This window comes from Notechis scutatus, chromosome 2 (assembly GCF_049901735.1).
Source record: "Notechis scutatus isolate UNSWTSFEM ecotype Mainland chromosome 2, rNotScu1.2, whole genome shotgun sequence".
NCBI classification, from domain to species: Eukaryota; Metazoa; Chordata; class Lepidosauria; order Squamata; family Elapidae; genus Notechis; species Notechis scutatus.
In genome coordinates, this window is record NC_142010.1 from 170,320,620 (window position 1) to 170,336,828 (window position 16,209).

A 16,209-nucleotide genomic window follows, 5' to 3' on the forward strand; every position below is an offset into this window, starting at 1 on the left:
TTAACAAATAAATCTAAAAAGGGACAAAAGGTAGCCTAGAAAAAGGGAAATGGCCAAAAGATGGGGTGACAGATTAAACATGGGGAAGTTCATGGAGAGGGGAAACAGGCGGAGAAGATTGTGACTCTGTAGTCTTTGTCAAAGGGGGCTGGCAGGAGAAGGATTTGTGCTTGGGGTGGAGGGAATAAAAAGCTGGAGAAATGTATTCTCGTTTGTGCCTACTTGCTAGCCATCCACTCCTGCAAGAACATATTTTATAATAAACTGTTTACTGCCTCACTTCATAACTCTTGACAATTTCTGACTGGCTAGTCAGTTTCTCACAGTAGTACTTAGACAACTTATTTTAGGTACAGTCAAGATCTGGAGTATATCTAAAAGATTGTTCTGCATAACAATTTGAGGACCCAAATTGTTATGGGCAATATGTTGACTCTGTAAACCGCTTTGAGAGGGCTGTAAAGCACTATAAAGCAGTATATAAGTCTAAGTGCTATTGCTATAAACGTCTGTTGTTCTGGGGGAGGGGGGGGGAATGGACAAGAAACAAAAGATGGACATTTAATTTCGGCTGAACGTCTTAGTCATTCAGCTAGGGAACAAATTCTCCTTCGCAAAAGTTATTCAAAGCAGGGTTTGAGCCACCGTCCGTGGGAATTCTCTAAAGAGAGACATCTTGCTGAAGGAGCTGCAAGAATCCTTTTAAATCTACGATCAAGACTTCCACCGAGATACTCCCGGTCAGAAAGGATCTTCGGCCGCTTCGTGGCCTCCCCTCACGAAACTTCACGCCGCCACAGCTCGAAGGCTCCCGCGAGCGTCCGGTGTTTAAAATGCGAAAGCGGCGTTTCCTTGTTGACCTGCCCAGAATTCTCCCGTCTTCCGCTTTCCCCGTGGACCGCCCCTGTTTCCGAGGGGGCTGCTGAACTCCTCGGCCCCCTGAGGGAGTCGAGCTTCGCAACTCCGCACCCGAGGCGGCGGCACAACAACGTCGCCACTCGCCCCTCTCCACCCGAACGACTCTAATCCCGCCAACCCCACCCCGAGACCTCGCGCCAAGCCACTCACCTCGAGCATGAGGCGACTCCCAACGGCAAGAAGGCAAGCAAGGCGAATCCGCGAAACCCACCGGCTCCTGCTTTCCGATTGGTTTAGCAGTTCCTATTTAAGGGCGCCCATCTTTCCTGTCGCTCTCGCTGGTCCATTGCATTTTGCGTCAGAGTTAAAGGAAAGGTCCGGAAGTAGGACTATTGCTATGGCAACAGGAAGTCCTTTGCGGAGCGAAATACTGCCCCCTTCTCCATAGGAGAAGAATTCGAGCTTGTTGAATTTATTGTTTTAGCCGCGTTTCTCAACTTTAGTAATTTTAAGAGGTGTGGACTTCAACTACCAGAATCTCCCGGGCAGCAAAAGCTTGTATAGCCTGCCGGAAGGAGTACAGAAGTAATCAGTAAGAGTGGTGATCGAGTGCTCTTAGATCTCAGAAGGAAGCAAATTCCATAGGAAGAATCCCCAGAGCGCAAACATGTTGGGGTAAAGCTACTAAAACGCTACTGTACAAAATACAGTATTTGGCTTGGCTATGGCTACTTATATTCTAGTCTAGATATATTCTAGATATTTAGACATATCCTACATTTGTATATTAAACAGTCCCATTCAAGACAAAAATTGATTTCCCCCACAACTGAAAAACCAGTAGGCCAGGGATGGGGAACCTTTTATGGTTCACTCAGGAATTCTGGGAGTTGAAGTCCATAAGTGATAAAAGAGGCAAGTTTCCCTACCCCTGTTCTAGTCTGCTTCCTGCTGATCCCATTCACTTCCATGACTACACCATACCGCTATATGCTATAAATGCACAGAGAGGTTTTCATCTATCCTTCTCCAAAGTTATGTAAATTTTGGAAAAAGTGATTAGAACTGACTGACTGAGGTTTCCAAGAAATCTTTGCATGTTTAAAAAAAAAAAACAGCCATATGAGTGGTTAGAATGCAGTACTGCAAGCTACTTCTGACTGCCAGCTTCCACCTGCTCATCCCATCAGCTCAAGGTTGACTCAGCCTTCCATCCTTCCCAGGTCAATAAAATGAGGACCCAGATTGTTGGGGGCAATATGCTGACACTGGAAACCACCGAGAAAGGGCTGTAAAGCATTGTGAAGCGGTTTATAAATCTAAGTGCTGAAATAAAACTTCTCTGAACCTAAGTTACATCATTCGAAAGTTTCTTTGTAATCAAATTTAGTAAAGCAATCATGGACTGACAAGGGCTTGATGGCTATTTGGTAGCATCCATTCATTTAGAAAGTCTATCACAATATTCAATGGGATAACTTTGTAGAGAAGTTTCCGTACAAGACACCCCATGTATGTATCTTGACTGCACCCCGCTTTACTATAACTCATTTTTCTCATAGGTATTATGGCTAGTCAGATACTAAGAATTCCTAAATGTTCTAGGTTGTTGTAAGCCAGCTTCTATAAAATTATTTTCAGACAGAAAAATTAACTATAAATAATTGTAATAGTTTATCCATGAGCCATATACAGAACAGACAGGATAAATTTTAACAAGGGAGTGGGAGAAGGATAAAGACGAATTGTCAAGCTTGAATTTTTAAGGAGTCTATCATTTAAGGCTAGGAATGTAAAACATCTATTTCACCCAAGCAAATGGCAACAAAAATACTAGCCTCAAAAAAGCTAAGCAATCAAACTGGATTGCTCTTATCTCTCTTGGATGAGAGACCACCGGGAAATCCCAGGGTAGTATAATAGATTATATCAAAATAATAATCACAGAAGGCAACAATGGCAAATTACTTACCTATTTTGTCCAAAAAACCCCCCGACATATCCATCCGGTTATCAAGAGCTAATCTTCTCTTTTGAACAGAAACACTGAATTGAATCACAACTTTTAATGATAAACAAGTTTTATTTTTTGTAGGAAAGTGCCAAAAGTAAAACCAAAAAAAAAAAAAAAGTTAATGCTTTTAAAAAATTAAGTAGCATTGCACATGGTATTGTGCTTTTTAATATTATTTTTCATTGGAATGTCTTCCTTAAAAATAGTGTATTACAAATAAAAAATATGGGCATGCCCATTTCATGAAAACATAGTTCTTTTAAATGTCAACATAGTATTTGAGAAGTCAGCTGCTTCTGAATACAGGTTCAGATATCCTCTTTAATAGGTGATTAAATCTGAGAAGGAACATAAATATATAATACATACATTGTGCACTCTGATTTAAACTATTACTCTTTTTCTTCTTTCTTTCCCTGGGCTCACTTCCAGAGTTTGATAAGTCCCATTAATTTTTCTGGAAGAGATGTTAATGGAAAACTCACTTGAGTGAGGCAGAACAAAGTAGAAGAATCTCATCTTCATGAAGTTGTTATGTGTAAAATACATTGTTGTGCCATTTCCAGTTTCAACTGAAGAGTCCTTTACTCCCTCCTCTGGACTTTTTAGATACTTTAACATGAGGAATTTTTTCTTTTGATGTTCCAAACCACTCTGGTAATTTCCTCTTTGAAGGCTGACTTAACAGCTAGGGGAAAAAATCATTAATTTATTCTTTCATTAACTCGGTAATCATTACTCAGACAAGATACATATCAAATACAATCTTCCCAAATAGTGACGTCTTTACACTATTGTATTCCACTTTTTAACCTGTTGGATGGTTTTATGAGTTTAATATGTATATGTATATATATATATGTTTTCTTAAGTTTTCGCATTACTTACATGTATGGTATTCAGCTTTGTTCGAGTATTTTCCCACGTCATTGTAGTTGTGCTTTTAAAGTTGTAGCAATGTTTCAGCAGAATCTCATCTGCCATCATCAGGCTTCTGTATTGTGTTCGTCAGATGAACACAATACAGAAGCCTGATGATGGCAGATGAGATTCTGCCAAACGCTGCTACAACTTTAAAAGCACAACTACAATGCGTGGGAAAATACCCAACAAAGCTGAATACTATATCTATATCTATATCTATATCTATATCTATATCTATATCTATCTATATCTATATCTATATCTATATCTATATCATATCTATATCTATATCATCTATATCTATATCTATATCTATATCTATATCTATCTATCTATCTATCTATTATCTATATATATATATATATATATATATATATATATATATATATATAATTTCCAAGTTGCCATGAGAAAGAGGGGGAGCATACAGCAAATAAAATCAGGAGCACATTCCAAGGTTATCTCACAAAGATTGTAACTTAGGCAACTGGGTATTCTGCCCGGAAAAAATCCTTTATAGGAGAATGTGATTGATGACACCCAGCCCCTTGAACGAATCTGAATTATGATGCACCCAGTAGGGTGGGGGAAGACAGGGTCAGAGTTGATTGTAAGAGTCGGCGCCAGCATGTCGCTTCTAAATAAATCTTTTGAAGTTTTTTGAAGCTTGGCTCAAGGCTTATGATTTAATTAGGGCATTTGCTGGAATCCTGACATTTCCAAAATAATCCCCCCCCCCAAGCAGCTTAGAAAGCAAAAGGAAGCCAAAAGTATAGCTTCTTGGGATAAGAACTTACATGTTATTTGATATTAAATGATCACATAAACTAAGAAAGGTACTAGAACCTAGTTGTAAAATCAAATAAAATATATTCAACGTATCATTAAGTTTGCCTAAGTCTGTTTTGGATGACATGAATAACAATTACCTGTGACTGGGAATCAGTAAACAGATCTTCCCCATCATTAGCTGAATTCTGATTCCATGAAGCCAATTTGATAGCACTCTGATGATTCTGGACATCCTGTTTAGGATTAAGGACTTGCTCTTCCTTATTACATTGTATCTTTGGAAAAAGAGGAACCAGTTATAATCGTTCTGCTAATCTGCCTAATACAAAAGACTGACAAAATAGACTATAATTACAGTTAAAAACTTAAGAGTACTCCTCACATAGCAAGGCAGATACAAACAGTATGTTTTAAGGAGGTTGAAATGTTTATAAATACTGCAAATTGGTTGGAGTGTAAAGGATAAAGTTATATATTTTTCTAAACAGTTTTTATTCTTTGTTTTGTTTTTTTGTCCTTTTAATATTTATAAGCAACAATAAATAATTCTATCAATTATCCAGCTCAAGATAAAAATATTTATTATATTACATAATAATTCAATGCATTTTGCAATAATCTATTAATGCCACTGCCAATGCTTTAATTATACAATCCAAGCAACTTTTTCAATGATTTAACACCATACCCTCCATGACCCTGGAAAACTATTTTAAAGATCCACTAGCCAATACTTTTAAAGATCCACTAGCCAATACTTTTAAAGATCCACTAGCCAATCTTTTGCCCATACAAAATGCATATGTAATGTAGGAAACACTTTTCATTTATTCCAACTTTCAAAATATGACATATTGAGTATTTAAATAAAGATTCTAATGCAAAAGAACAAGTTAATCTACTTTCTATTGTCCTGAAAATAATTACAGAACCAATGGATTAAACCTACAAAAAAAAGAGAATTACTAGATATCAAGAGGATTATGTTATGCACCATGTTAAGTGTTGATTTTTTTTTTTATTTTTTTTTGCTATAAGTCTTCACCAGAGGCTAGAAAGTCATCTTCCAGCTCTATCTCTTAGCTCTACCTTCACCCCAGAGCTTGTGGGAAGGTTTGTTACTCAGCCTGTGTCAAGATGGCTTGTGAAGTTTTTTGCCAAAATGGCCACCCAAAGAAGTGATGGATATGCTCTCTCCCCCTTTCTCACGCTCTCTTTCCCTTTCTCACGCACACGCACACACAAATCAAGTGAATATATTCCTTTCTGAAACTATCGGCTGGACGATCTGGGTGGCAAGTCATATCTGGCCAATGGGCTGTAGGTTTGCCAACCCCGACTCCAATGGATCTTGCACTGAGCAGGAGTTTGGACTAGATTACCTCCAATGTATTTTCTCACTTTAAAAAGTTATGATTCTAACTTTGCATTTTGCATTCTATATTACAATCTTGGTTTACGTATTAATATGAATGTTTCCAATATTACAATTAAAACAAATTCATTGATGGAGGCTCTGCAATATTTTTAGTATTGGTTTGTTTGGTATAATCAATGGATGATGTACTAGATAATTACCCAGGATAAAGAATCTGTACATGAGGCATTCTGCTTCATATTTCCAAAGGACTCAGAAATGGATTCCTGAATAAGTGGCTTCAGTGAATCCTCCTAAAAAATTAAAGCAAATTACATTAAAAGATCAAATTAAAGTTAGTTGTTATTAACATTAATATAAATAGCAGTGCATCAACTGGAAGAAAATATTTGAAAACTAAATTTGCAGTTACTTTTATTTTTAAATTCATATCTTGCACTTGTTTTAAATTGGACAATAACATGCTTCTTTTCATATGATTAAAAGTCATATAATCACAAAAACTATTTTACTAAGCAATAAATAAAACAGAAGAAAGCTCAGTATATTTTTGCTGTAACTAAAGGCCAGAAATAAAGCATTTCAACAATAGAATATTTATTTATAACTGCTTCATCTGAATTGTAATCTGTGCACTCAGATTGGGTTTGAACCGGCTCACAATCTTGTTTCAAAATTGAGAGAGATGACAGACATAAATTGTAATAGATCATTGAACAAAACAACCCAGAGTTCTCACTCAAGACACAAAATGACCAAGCTCAAATTATCCTACTTCACACATATTAGATGATCTCTGGCATAGGTTCTATTGCTGGGAAAAGTTGAAGGAAAGAAAGAAAGAGAATGACCAGCAACAAAATAGATGGATTAAGTTACAGTGACAGTAGGTGTAATGTTGAAACACCCGAAAACCAGGTTAGGGACAGATCACCATGGAGAAAATCTATCTGTGGCTGTTAGGGGTCCAAAAAACAACAACCCACTTGATGGCAGATTATCAATCAGTGCAAAACATATCCTTTTATCTAAAAAGCTGGTAGTCAAAGGCAACAAGGAATTCTATGCAGGTAATTTCTGGGTTGCCAATGGAGGAAAGAAACTTTCCTTTCTCTGCCAATATAACTGTCTCTCACAGACTTTATGTACATGTTTGAATAAGCAGGCTAAGCATAAAAATTGTTTCTTTCCTAATATTTCATTTGCCTTATGTAGCTAAAAACACACAGTCACTTTCGCAATACTATATCCAACTGCTAACTCAGCATTTTTCTGGCTATATTAGAAGGTAAAATTAGAGTTCCTTCTCCTACCAATAGGTGATACTGTTCTGAAATCATGTTTTACAATTCCTCCAAAGAATTCAAAATGTATTATCCATATACATAACCTCATTTTGATTCTTTATGGATAGCCTGAAGATATTTTGCTGTTCACTTTAACAAATATCAATATATTAAAAAATAAAAAGTTTAGGATGCATTTTAGCTCCATCAATCCTATGCACCATGGATGCCCTAAACTTGTTCTATGTGATAAGTAGTAAGATCTATGAAATATAAGAAGCTAGATGTCAGACAAGGTTTATGTAAACTGGTAAATGTTTTGTAATCTTGGGAAGTGATGTTCAGAGTTCTTTCAGAACAGGTTATACACTCCTGTTCATGTATGTGCTCATGTATATGTGTGGGAGAGAATGCAGATGGTCATAGTAACAGCAACTTAGCTCATCTTTCTTTTGCATCAGCTTGATGCATTAGCTCTATACTAATTATATACATGATATAGTAATTTTCCAGTACATGCATGGTGTTATTCTTAACATAACATGTAGTGTCATATTAATTGTGCTTTATTAATTACTTGTTCATTTCCAGAATCAGTAGACAGAGCTCTTTTTGATTCTTAAAGCCCTTACTAGTTTGAGCATCCTTCTCCCATAAGGCTACCCACCCCAAAAATATTATTTAATTTACAGGCAAGGTTTTAGGCAGAAAAAAGTGGTCCTTCATATGTTAATAAGATTATTGAGGTCATAGTAACTAATAGAGAGATCTTCTCAGTGATAGTACCAAATTTGTCACTTAACAATCTCAATACTGCTTTCTTGCCAGATCAAATCCACTAGGTTTTCCCAAGTTTTGACTGATTAGTTTTTAAGATACTTAAATTCCTCTTCTTTTCTTTAGCTAGGAAGTCTATGAACATCACCAGCTCTGTTACTGTATGCCTTTTAGTTAATATGTAGTTTCAAAAGTTAGTCACATTTATTAAGCTGTATCAAAATATATGAGACATTAAAAGATGCTAATTCCAATATAAAAATCAGGGTACAAGGATATGAAAGGACACCTGGGGTGGATAAGGAGATATTTCTGGCTCTATATGTATCTTTGACTTATGTACAGACAAAGAGATATAAATAAAAATATAGAGTACTAATTTATTGAACATACTGACATCCACTTATGAATATTTTGCAGTGCACAAAGACCAAAGCAGCTCTGGTTCCTTCCTTTTGGTTTTCCACTAGCAATTGAGCAATGCTATGTAAATAATACTGTATAAACAACACATCTGAATTTCAACTGATTAAATCAACATATCAACCAACTAAACATTTAGCTGATTACTATTCTGACAAAGCTCATTTTATTCAATTCAATCTATAAATCAAAAGCATACTTATTTTAGAGGCCATTTAGGTTGTGTTACAATGGCAATAAGTTCTTTTGTTAAATACTTAGAGAAGCAATAGTCTAGGGAATGAAGAAAAGCAGACAATATTTTAGTCATTCTAGGCAGCTATGGAGTAAATATTAGCAAAAGATAAAAGTGTGACTAGTTTATGAATGGAAAAAACTTTTATTCTACTGTGCTAATCACATCGTGGCTTTTTAATACATCTTTGTAACTTTGCCAATTATTTTCTTCACATAGAGATAACTGCATATTACGTTTGCTGACTTTCTCTCAGACAACAGACACAAGAGTGCACATTATAATCAATAGTCATTTGATACAGGGCATCAAATTACCAAGTCTTAATTGTATTATTGCTCCTTGCTAATTAGTCCTTGGGTATTTTAAAATTTGTTGGCTATCTAATTTCGCATGCTCTTGGGAGCAGCAAACTGGGAAGCAAACCTAGCATTAATATACAAAAGCAGTTTGTTACATTTGCTTTCTTTATTTTTAAAAAATAGTATATCAAAAAGTGTGGGAATTTTTAATTTTAAAAAACCCAGCAATGCTGAGATATATCCTACTCTGGGCAAATTTTGGACAGCTGCTCTGGAAAAGAGCAAACATTTTTATTTAATTAGACTGACAATAATATTACCAGAAGCACTTATGCAACTTAGCTTCAATAAAATCACTACATAACCAAATCTGATTACATAGCACTATGAGGTCATTATATCAGTTACCCAATAGCAAATACAATATTAACTGGGGGGAAAAGTACATCAAACTATTTAAAAGACTGGTTAACTATTTTAGTATTTATCCCTCATTCAAAAATAATATAGACAAAACATTGCATAGCTTTAATAAATGAATATTTCACAATATTTGGGGAATATTCCAAATATTTTATTTTAAAAACTCCTGTCAGGTAGCATCTTTCTTTACTCCTTACTTCATAAGATATCTCTATGGACCCTGATGTTTTTTTTCTTTCTTTCTATCACCCTTTCTTTCTAATTTGGGGTATGGTAAAATGAAGCTATTAGCCTCTAAGACTGAGTAGTTATGCAAGAGTTATATTAAATGGTGTACTTCAAGGCTACTACTGTGATTGTCAAGTAAGGCTCAATGCTTTTAATAGTTCCATGGCAGTACATCAGTGCAGTTGATAAACATGTTTTTTCCCCCATAGAAATTCCATACATAAAACTTTAATTTCTGCCCATGACAAAATTCTGCATATTCTGATGTAATAACACAAAGATGAAAAAATGCAGGAGACCCAATTCTGTTTTGAGGAATGCTATGTAGTTTTGATATAGGGGTTCTTGTCTAAGCCAAGTGAGAGTTTAAATATTTAAACACCTTGTCAAGGTCTCTCAAACTACAGATAGTCCTCGACTTACAACCAACCATTCATCTAGTGACTGTTCAAAATTACACCAGCACTGAAAAAAGTGTCTTACATTCAGTCCTAGCGCTTATGACCGTCATAACATCCACATAGTCCTATGATTAAAAATTGGATGCTTGGCAACCGACATGTATTTACAACAGTTGCAGAGACCTGGGATCATATGATCACCATCTGCGACCTTCCCAGTTGGCTTCCAACAAGCAATGGGAGAAGTCATATTTGCTTAATGTGATTCATTTAACAACTACAATGGAAGTTCTGGTCCCAATTGTGGTTATATGTTGAGGGACTGCCTGTGTTATAAATTATTATTATTCACAACTCATTCATTTGGGTTTCAGGTACTCTATCCCTATGCTGAAATCCAGTTTACTAGATGAGAAAAAAAATGAAAGACAGAATGAAAAACAAAAGGAAGTAGTCCCATCCATGACTCCTCCCTCATATGTTGCCCGCTACAGAACACAGCCATTAGCAGAAAAGGGTCTTCTTCCATAGCTTATAAGCAGAACTTCATTTAGCTCGTCATTTGCCTTGAAACAGCAAAATAAGCCCAATTCAAAGTAAGTACAAAACATTATGAGCCAATAAGATGTAGCACATAAGCAGTGGTAAGTTTTTTATTCTTTTAAATTAAATTACTTTGATAGACTGCAACCCAATAAAGAAGTGTGGCTTTGCATATTAGGAGATGTTAAAAAGCTTACCATGGACCTACTCTTATCTTGAAACAATGAGTACGTTTTAAGTTTTTCTGATTCTGTCGGGGTGTTGTACTCCCTGTCCACCTGAAGGACTGTATCTGGCTGATCTCTCATTCCAGAATTCTTGAAGATGTCTGTCTGCAGAGTATCACAGAAACTGTTATTTTTTTAAAAAATTAAACACTGAACAAAGGAATAAACAACACTAGGAAGGTATGTGAGATATAGATTAGTCCTCACTTAATGACCAGTCACTTAACAACTGTTGAAAGTTATGATGGTCCCCAAAAAGCTACTACTTACAACTCATCTTTGAATGTGTCACTCCTGCATCAACCCCTCCCTGCAGTCACATGACCACATTTCGGGCACTTGGCAATAGGCTTGCATTTTACACTGGTTGCAGACAGATTTGCAATGTTTTTTCTGGTTTCTGGCAAAAAGCACCCATTCAGAAAGATGGATTCATTTAACAGTTGCAATGACTTGCTTTGCAACTGTTGTTAAAACAGTCATAAAACCCAGGCAGGTCACATAGTGATTCACTTAAAAACCACAATAACTCTGACCAAAATTCCAGGCTCAATTGTGGCTGTTAAGTGAGGACTACCTGTATATAAAACATCCTTGTACTGAACAGCTAGTTCCAGGTTATCTATTTGGACTAAAACATCTGTGTTTGATCTGGGCATAGACTACAATACACATGTTCCAAGCAGAGATATGTCAGGTCAAAAAAAAAAAGATCAATCCCTTCAAACTTCCAAAATATTCACTTCTCTACATCCCTTCAGCCACCAATGACACTCTCAGCTTCAAACATGGGGTATCCGACAGTGCTATACAACCCTCTCCCAATCTCCCAATAAAGAAAAATGTGAAAAGGAGACCATGGTGGAATTATTGCATACACCATGTTTGTAGCCAAAGACATTGACAATAGTTACAAGTAGGTCGGGAAAGAAAAATAGTGGGAAGATCAACAGTGGACTAGTACACAAAGAAGAGAAAAAGGTGAAGAGCACCAAATACAAGAAGTCTTCTTCAGGCCAGTGGAGTGCAGGGTGGTCAAGAGGGCAGAGATAGGGGGAGGGAGTGGAGGTGAAGCTGAAGTGCATCATGCAATTGTAAAAACAGACTGAATTTTGTTCATGTGACCCAAGGTGCACTGCAATGCCCATAACTTTAAGGACAAGATATGACTACCATTTGTTCAGTGCTATTGTAACTTTGAGCAGTCACTGAACAAATGGTTGTTAAGCAAGGATTACCTATAGAGCCGAAATGACGCAGTGGTTAGAGTGCAGCACTGCAGGCTATTTCTGCTGACTGCAATTTGGCAGTTTGAATCCCACCAGGCTCAAGGCTGATTCATCCTTTCATCCTTCTGAGGTCGGTAAAATGAGGACCCAGATTGTTGGTGGGCAATATGCTGACTCTGTAAACCACTTAGAGAGGGCTGTGAAATAGTATATAAGTCTAAGTGCTATTGCTATAGGCAAGAGGTTGAATAGCTTGCTGCCAAATGTGATATTGGGTCTCCGTCTTAAAACTTAACAATTTAACTGTTAAATTGTATTTAATGATATCTGACCTGTAAATTATTTGTCTGGGAGAATTGTTTGATTATGTTTAAAAGAGGAGCCAACATGGTAGATTTTGCTTCAGAAATGCCATCAATTCTCTTCATAATTTCCACAGTTGTAGGTCTAAAAAAAAGTTACAGATATTACAGAAAGTCTATGACTTTATTATTTTGAGTTTGATATATGAAGATGAAAAGGAAAAAAAATGACCTATAAATACAGAAGGAGGGAGAATATGAAAGTACTTGCTGAAGAGCCTGAAAACAGAAGTTAAAGATAAGCTAGCAAAGTTTATAATCCATTCCAAAGTTATATACATAACACTGTGATTATTTTAGGGAGAATTCAGGCATATGCAGATGTGGGTATTTGTGTGAATGGATCACAGCTGAGCAATGCCTAACCACAGTTTCACTCTAAATAGTGTATTAACATTAGGCAATGTTTCACTGCCAGTAGGAGTAAAGAGATTACTGGCTTCTGGTCTGCTTGACCACCTTTTATTTTACCTATATTATTACAAAATAAAATTTAAATTCATAGTTAGGATAATTATGATATTTTATTATTCATTTTATGTAATTTTTTTCTTTTTTTTTTTAACTTTTGAGAAAAAAATCCCAAGGTGGTAAATTTAATAAATGCAGTTATGATGTATAATTGGCATCAATTTAAGGCTACTGATCTCAAGCACATTTGCTAAAGTAAAACAAAATTTTCAAATTTGTGTCAGTGTGAATCATTTGAATAGATTTAGAAGGATGAAACATCTTTAAAAGCATTCTATTTGAAACGTTATCAAAACAGGTGGTAAACACATTTTCCTCCTTTCTATTATATTGTGGTCAAATAGATTTTCTAATTTTTAGAGATAATTACTTAGAAATTCTCAAACTGTGGGACAAGTCACTCCCAACAGGTCAAGAAAAAGGAAGATAGCAATTTTGTTAAGCAAATGAAAGTTGTTGGTGGCAAGAGAAAAGCTAAAAAAAATCAATCTTCCCTCAGTTTTGATGATTGTAAGTTTGAGTTAGGACAGAAGTAAATGGTTTAATTTATTACTCAAACCTAATGCCAATGAAATTATTAGTTTATTCATACGGTGGAATGGGAAGATGAATTCATACAAATTCATTTAACATTTTAGGAGATGAGAATCCCTGACATTTCCCCAGCAAAATGATTCCTATTGTTCTCCAACATGTATCAAATGATGTTCATTCACTCACTTCAATGAAAATTCATACCTTATCACAGTCATGTCAAGCAGCACTTTATTTGTTGCAAGCACAGCTGGAGGGATATCTTTTTCACTGGCAAGTTTCTGCCTGGCTACCACTAATTTGCCATACAGTAGAGTCTAAAAGAAACAAAAAAGGTTTACAAATTACTGCATGAAATGAAAAGACAACATTATTTTAAAAATATCAATAAACAAACTTGCTATTCCATTTAAAAGATGTCTTTTTTTAAAAAAAAAGAAAGGATGCAAATATAAACAAGAAATAAGAAGTAGGCTATCTATCAGGAGCATTACTCTTTCATTTTAATTCAGAATGGAATGCCACATCTAGGATGGCATTTTTAAATGTAGGCTTTTGTGCTTCTGAATTAGATTTGTTTCCCAGCAACTGCTTATGCAAGTCCCTGAAGTTTTCTGGCAATATTTTCAAAAGTGGTTTATCCTTCTTTCTAGAACTAAGAGGGAGTGACTAGCCCAAGGTCAACCAAATGGTTTCATGCTTCAAGTGGGACTAGAATTCAGTCTCAATTTCTAGCCTGATGCCTTTAACCACTACACCAAACTATCTTTTTTAAGTTTCACTCAGATGTCATCCTGAGGGAGTCAAACAGATTAGCATGATGAAAACAGTGTCTTACTATCAGCCTTGTCCCTTTATATATGTGCCATGATATTGCAACAATCTTCCAAAGCAAAATTCATAGCACAACACTGTAATAATACTTTCCACATTTTTGACAAAAGAAACAGGGATCAATAAATGTCAAAGTGAGGAATGACTTAGTTTTCACTTTGATTAAAACTGAATCAATCTAAAAAAAAATAAGACCCGGCCTTATTATATGAGAAACACGGTATTCATTATTATTTCCGTAATCATGAAAGAAACCCGATTCTCATATGAATCTAATCACCAAGTACTGGGTATACTAACCTGCAGTTCCTTCTCCCTTTCAGATATAACAGTTTCTGTAGCACTCAGAGGGGTGCAAGGCAGTGATAACTGCACAGTGGCACTACTATTGAAAGAAAAACAGTTAAAACCTCTATTCAGTCAGTATATGTAGTAGCTGACAAATAAGAGCACATAAATGCTTGCATTTTCCTAGAATGGGCCAATAAATGAACCAAAAGCCTTGTGAAATGCTTATTGGATCAAAACAAGACATGCTTATGGCACAAGCTGGAGGAATAGACGGTGCTGTTAAACTTTCCACAAGGAATCAACATGTTTTGTTTCTCTGAGAAAATTACTTCATTTTAAAGATATTAAGTGAAAAAGCCATTCCTAAATTTACTGTAAATTGATGACAGTAGCATCAGCAAATACCGTACAAACTTAGTATAGAGTGTTCCAATTTCAATCCACCCAACAGTCTCAACAGACGTTAATATGAAGAGATTCAAAAAAAACTACAAAAAAGAAAAACTAGTATTATTTTCAGAAATACCTTTTATCTGAAAGTGTACTCTGGCTGGACATCTTACTAATTTTTGAATAGGAAAACATTTCATGCAGAGAAGTGTTCTTCAGTAACATAAAATTAAAAAAGAGAGAATATGGATGTGCATCTTATAATGTTTTTGGATACATTTAAATACAACATTTAAAAAAATATTTAACTATACAAGTACTTTAATAGGATTAGGACAAATCATATCACCACAGTTTGCTTCGGTTTCAATAACAGGAAGCATTAACTTTGAAGAGTAGAGAAATGTAAAGATAATACTGAAGTAAATATGATATGAAACTAATTATGTTACAGTTGAGTAAAAATGCCAATGCAGCCACAGTTGGCATCATCTGAGCCAAAATACAGAACAGCCTCTTGACTTCTTAGGTAAGAATGAAAACCAGCATAATTTCACAACCTAACCAGTTTAAATTTCTGAGTGTAAATTCTTATTTCAACATGTTACTGATTTTTTTTTTACCCCTTTTATTGAGCATCCAGAAATAGATACACATGTACCTATATCCTTTATAGATCATTTTGTATTTTGTACGATTTTGTCTGGCTTTCTGATGCCTACTGTATGAAATATCCTCCCCACGAGATCCAACAGGCCTTAATTCTTTTTGCCTCCTGGAAGGCCTTAAAATGATGGTTCTTTCACCAAGCACTGTAATCAGGTGAGACTGTAGCCCAAAGACTGGGAACTGTTAGCTGGTCATTGTTTTCTGGATGTTGCTTTTAATTATTTCCTTTATGTTCTTATTGTTGTTTGTTATCAGCTGCACAGAGCTGTAATAAATGCTCACTGCTGATTTTATAATAAAACATTGTTCTCTAATGAATCTCACAAGTAATTTGTCATTTACTTTCTTTTGTCACAAATAACATTTCTTCTTTCAATAGTATCTTCATAGTTTCATAGTATCTAGAATTATGGTTAATTTTACCAGGTAGCTTCACTTTTAACTCACAATTAACAAACATGACAGATTCCTCTGATCTTCTATATACCAGACATATTTCATCTCAAACCCACAAGAACACTGATTTCAACTAATTAATTTATGTTGCTAGATTTTTCCTCCAGCTGGAACATGATACATGCAGCTATCAGGAAAATAGTTTCAGTAAAGCTCTTTCAA

At 35.5% G+C, this 16,209-nt stretch overlaps 2 protein-coding genes across 10 annotated transcripts in view; both read right to left on the bottom strand.

The window, feature by feature from the left end:
- Positions 1-1,245, bottom strand: part of GTF2E2 (general transcription factor IIE subunit 2) — a 49,953-nt gene extending 48,708 nt beyond the window's left edge. Inside the window, exon 1 of the mRNA XM_026672902.2 lies at positions 1,069-1,245. The gene's annotated coding sequence lies outside the window, so the exon portion shown is untranslated. The remainder of the gene's footprint in view (positions 1-1,068) is intronic.
- A 1,928-nt stretch (positions 1,246-3,173) lies between these two features.
- WRN (WRN RecQ like helicase) overlaps positions 3,174-16,209 on the bottom strand; it is a 58,162-nt gene continuing 45,126 nt past the window's right edge. For 6 of the 9 annotated variants that reach the window (XM_087957357.1, XM_026672877.2, XM_087957361.1 and 3 more), the window contains 8 exons: positions 15,059-15,135; positions 14,542-14,626; positions 13,612-13,724; positions 12,373-12,487; positions 10,782-10,916; positions 6,167-6,259; positions 4,726-4,863; positions 3,174-3,560 (listed from right to left, as the gene is read on the bottom strand). In XM_087957357.1, coding sequence (XP_087813483.1) covers positions 3,441-3,560; positions 4,726-4,863; positions 6,167-6,259; positions 10,782-10,916; positions 12,373-12,487; positions 13,612-13,724; positions 14,542-14,626; positions 15,059-15,135 — 876 coding nt within the window. In that variant the 3' untranslated portion in view covers positions 3,174-3,440. The remainder of the gene's footprint in view (positions 3,561-4,725; positions 4,864-6,166; positions 6,260-10,781; positions 10,917-12,372; positions 12,488-13,611; positions 13,725-14,541; positions 14,627-15,058; positions 15,136-16,209) is intronic. The other 3 variants (XM_087957359.1, XM_087957360.1, XM_087957364.1) reach the window with 1 other exon arrangement.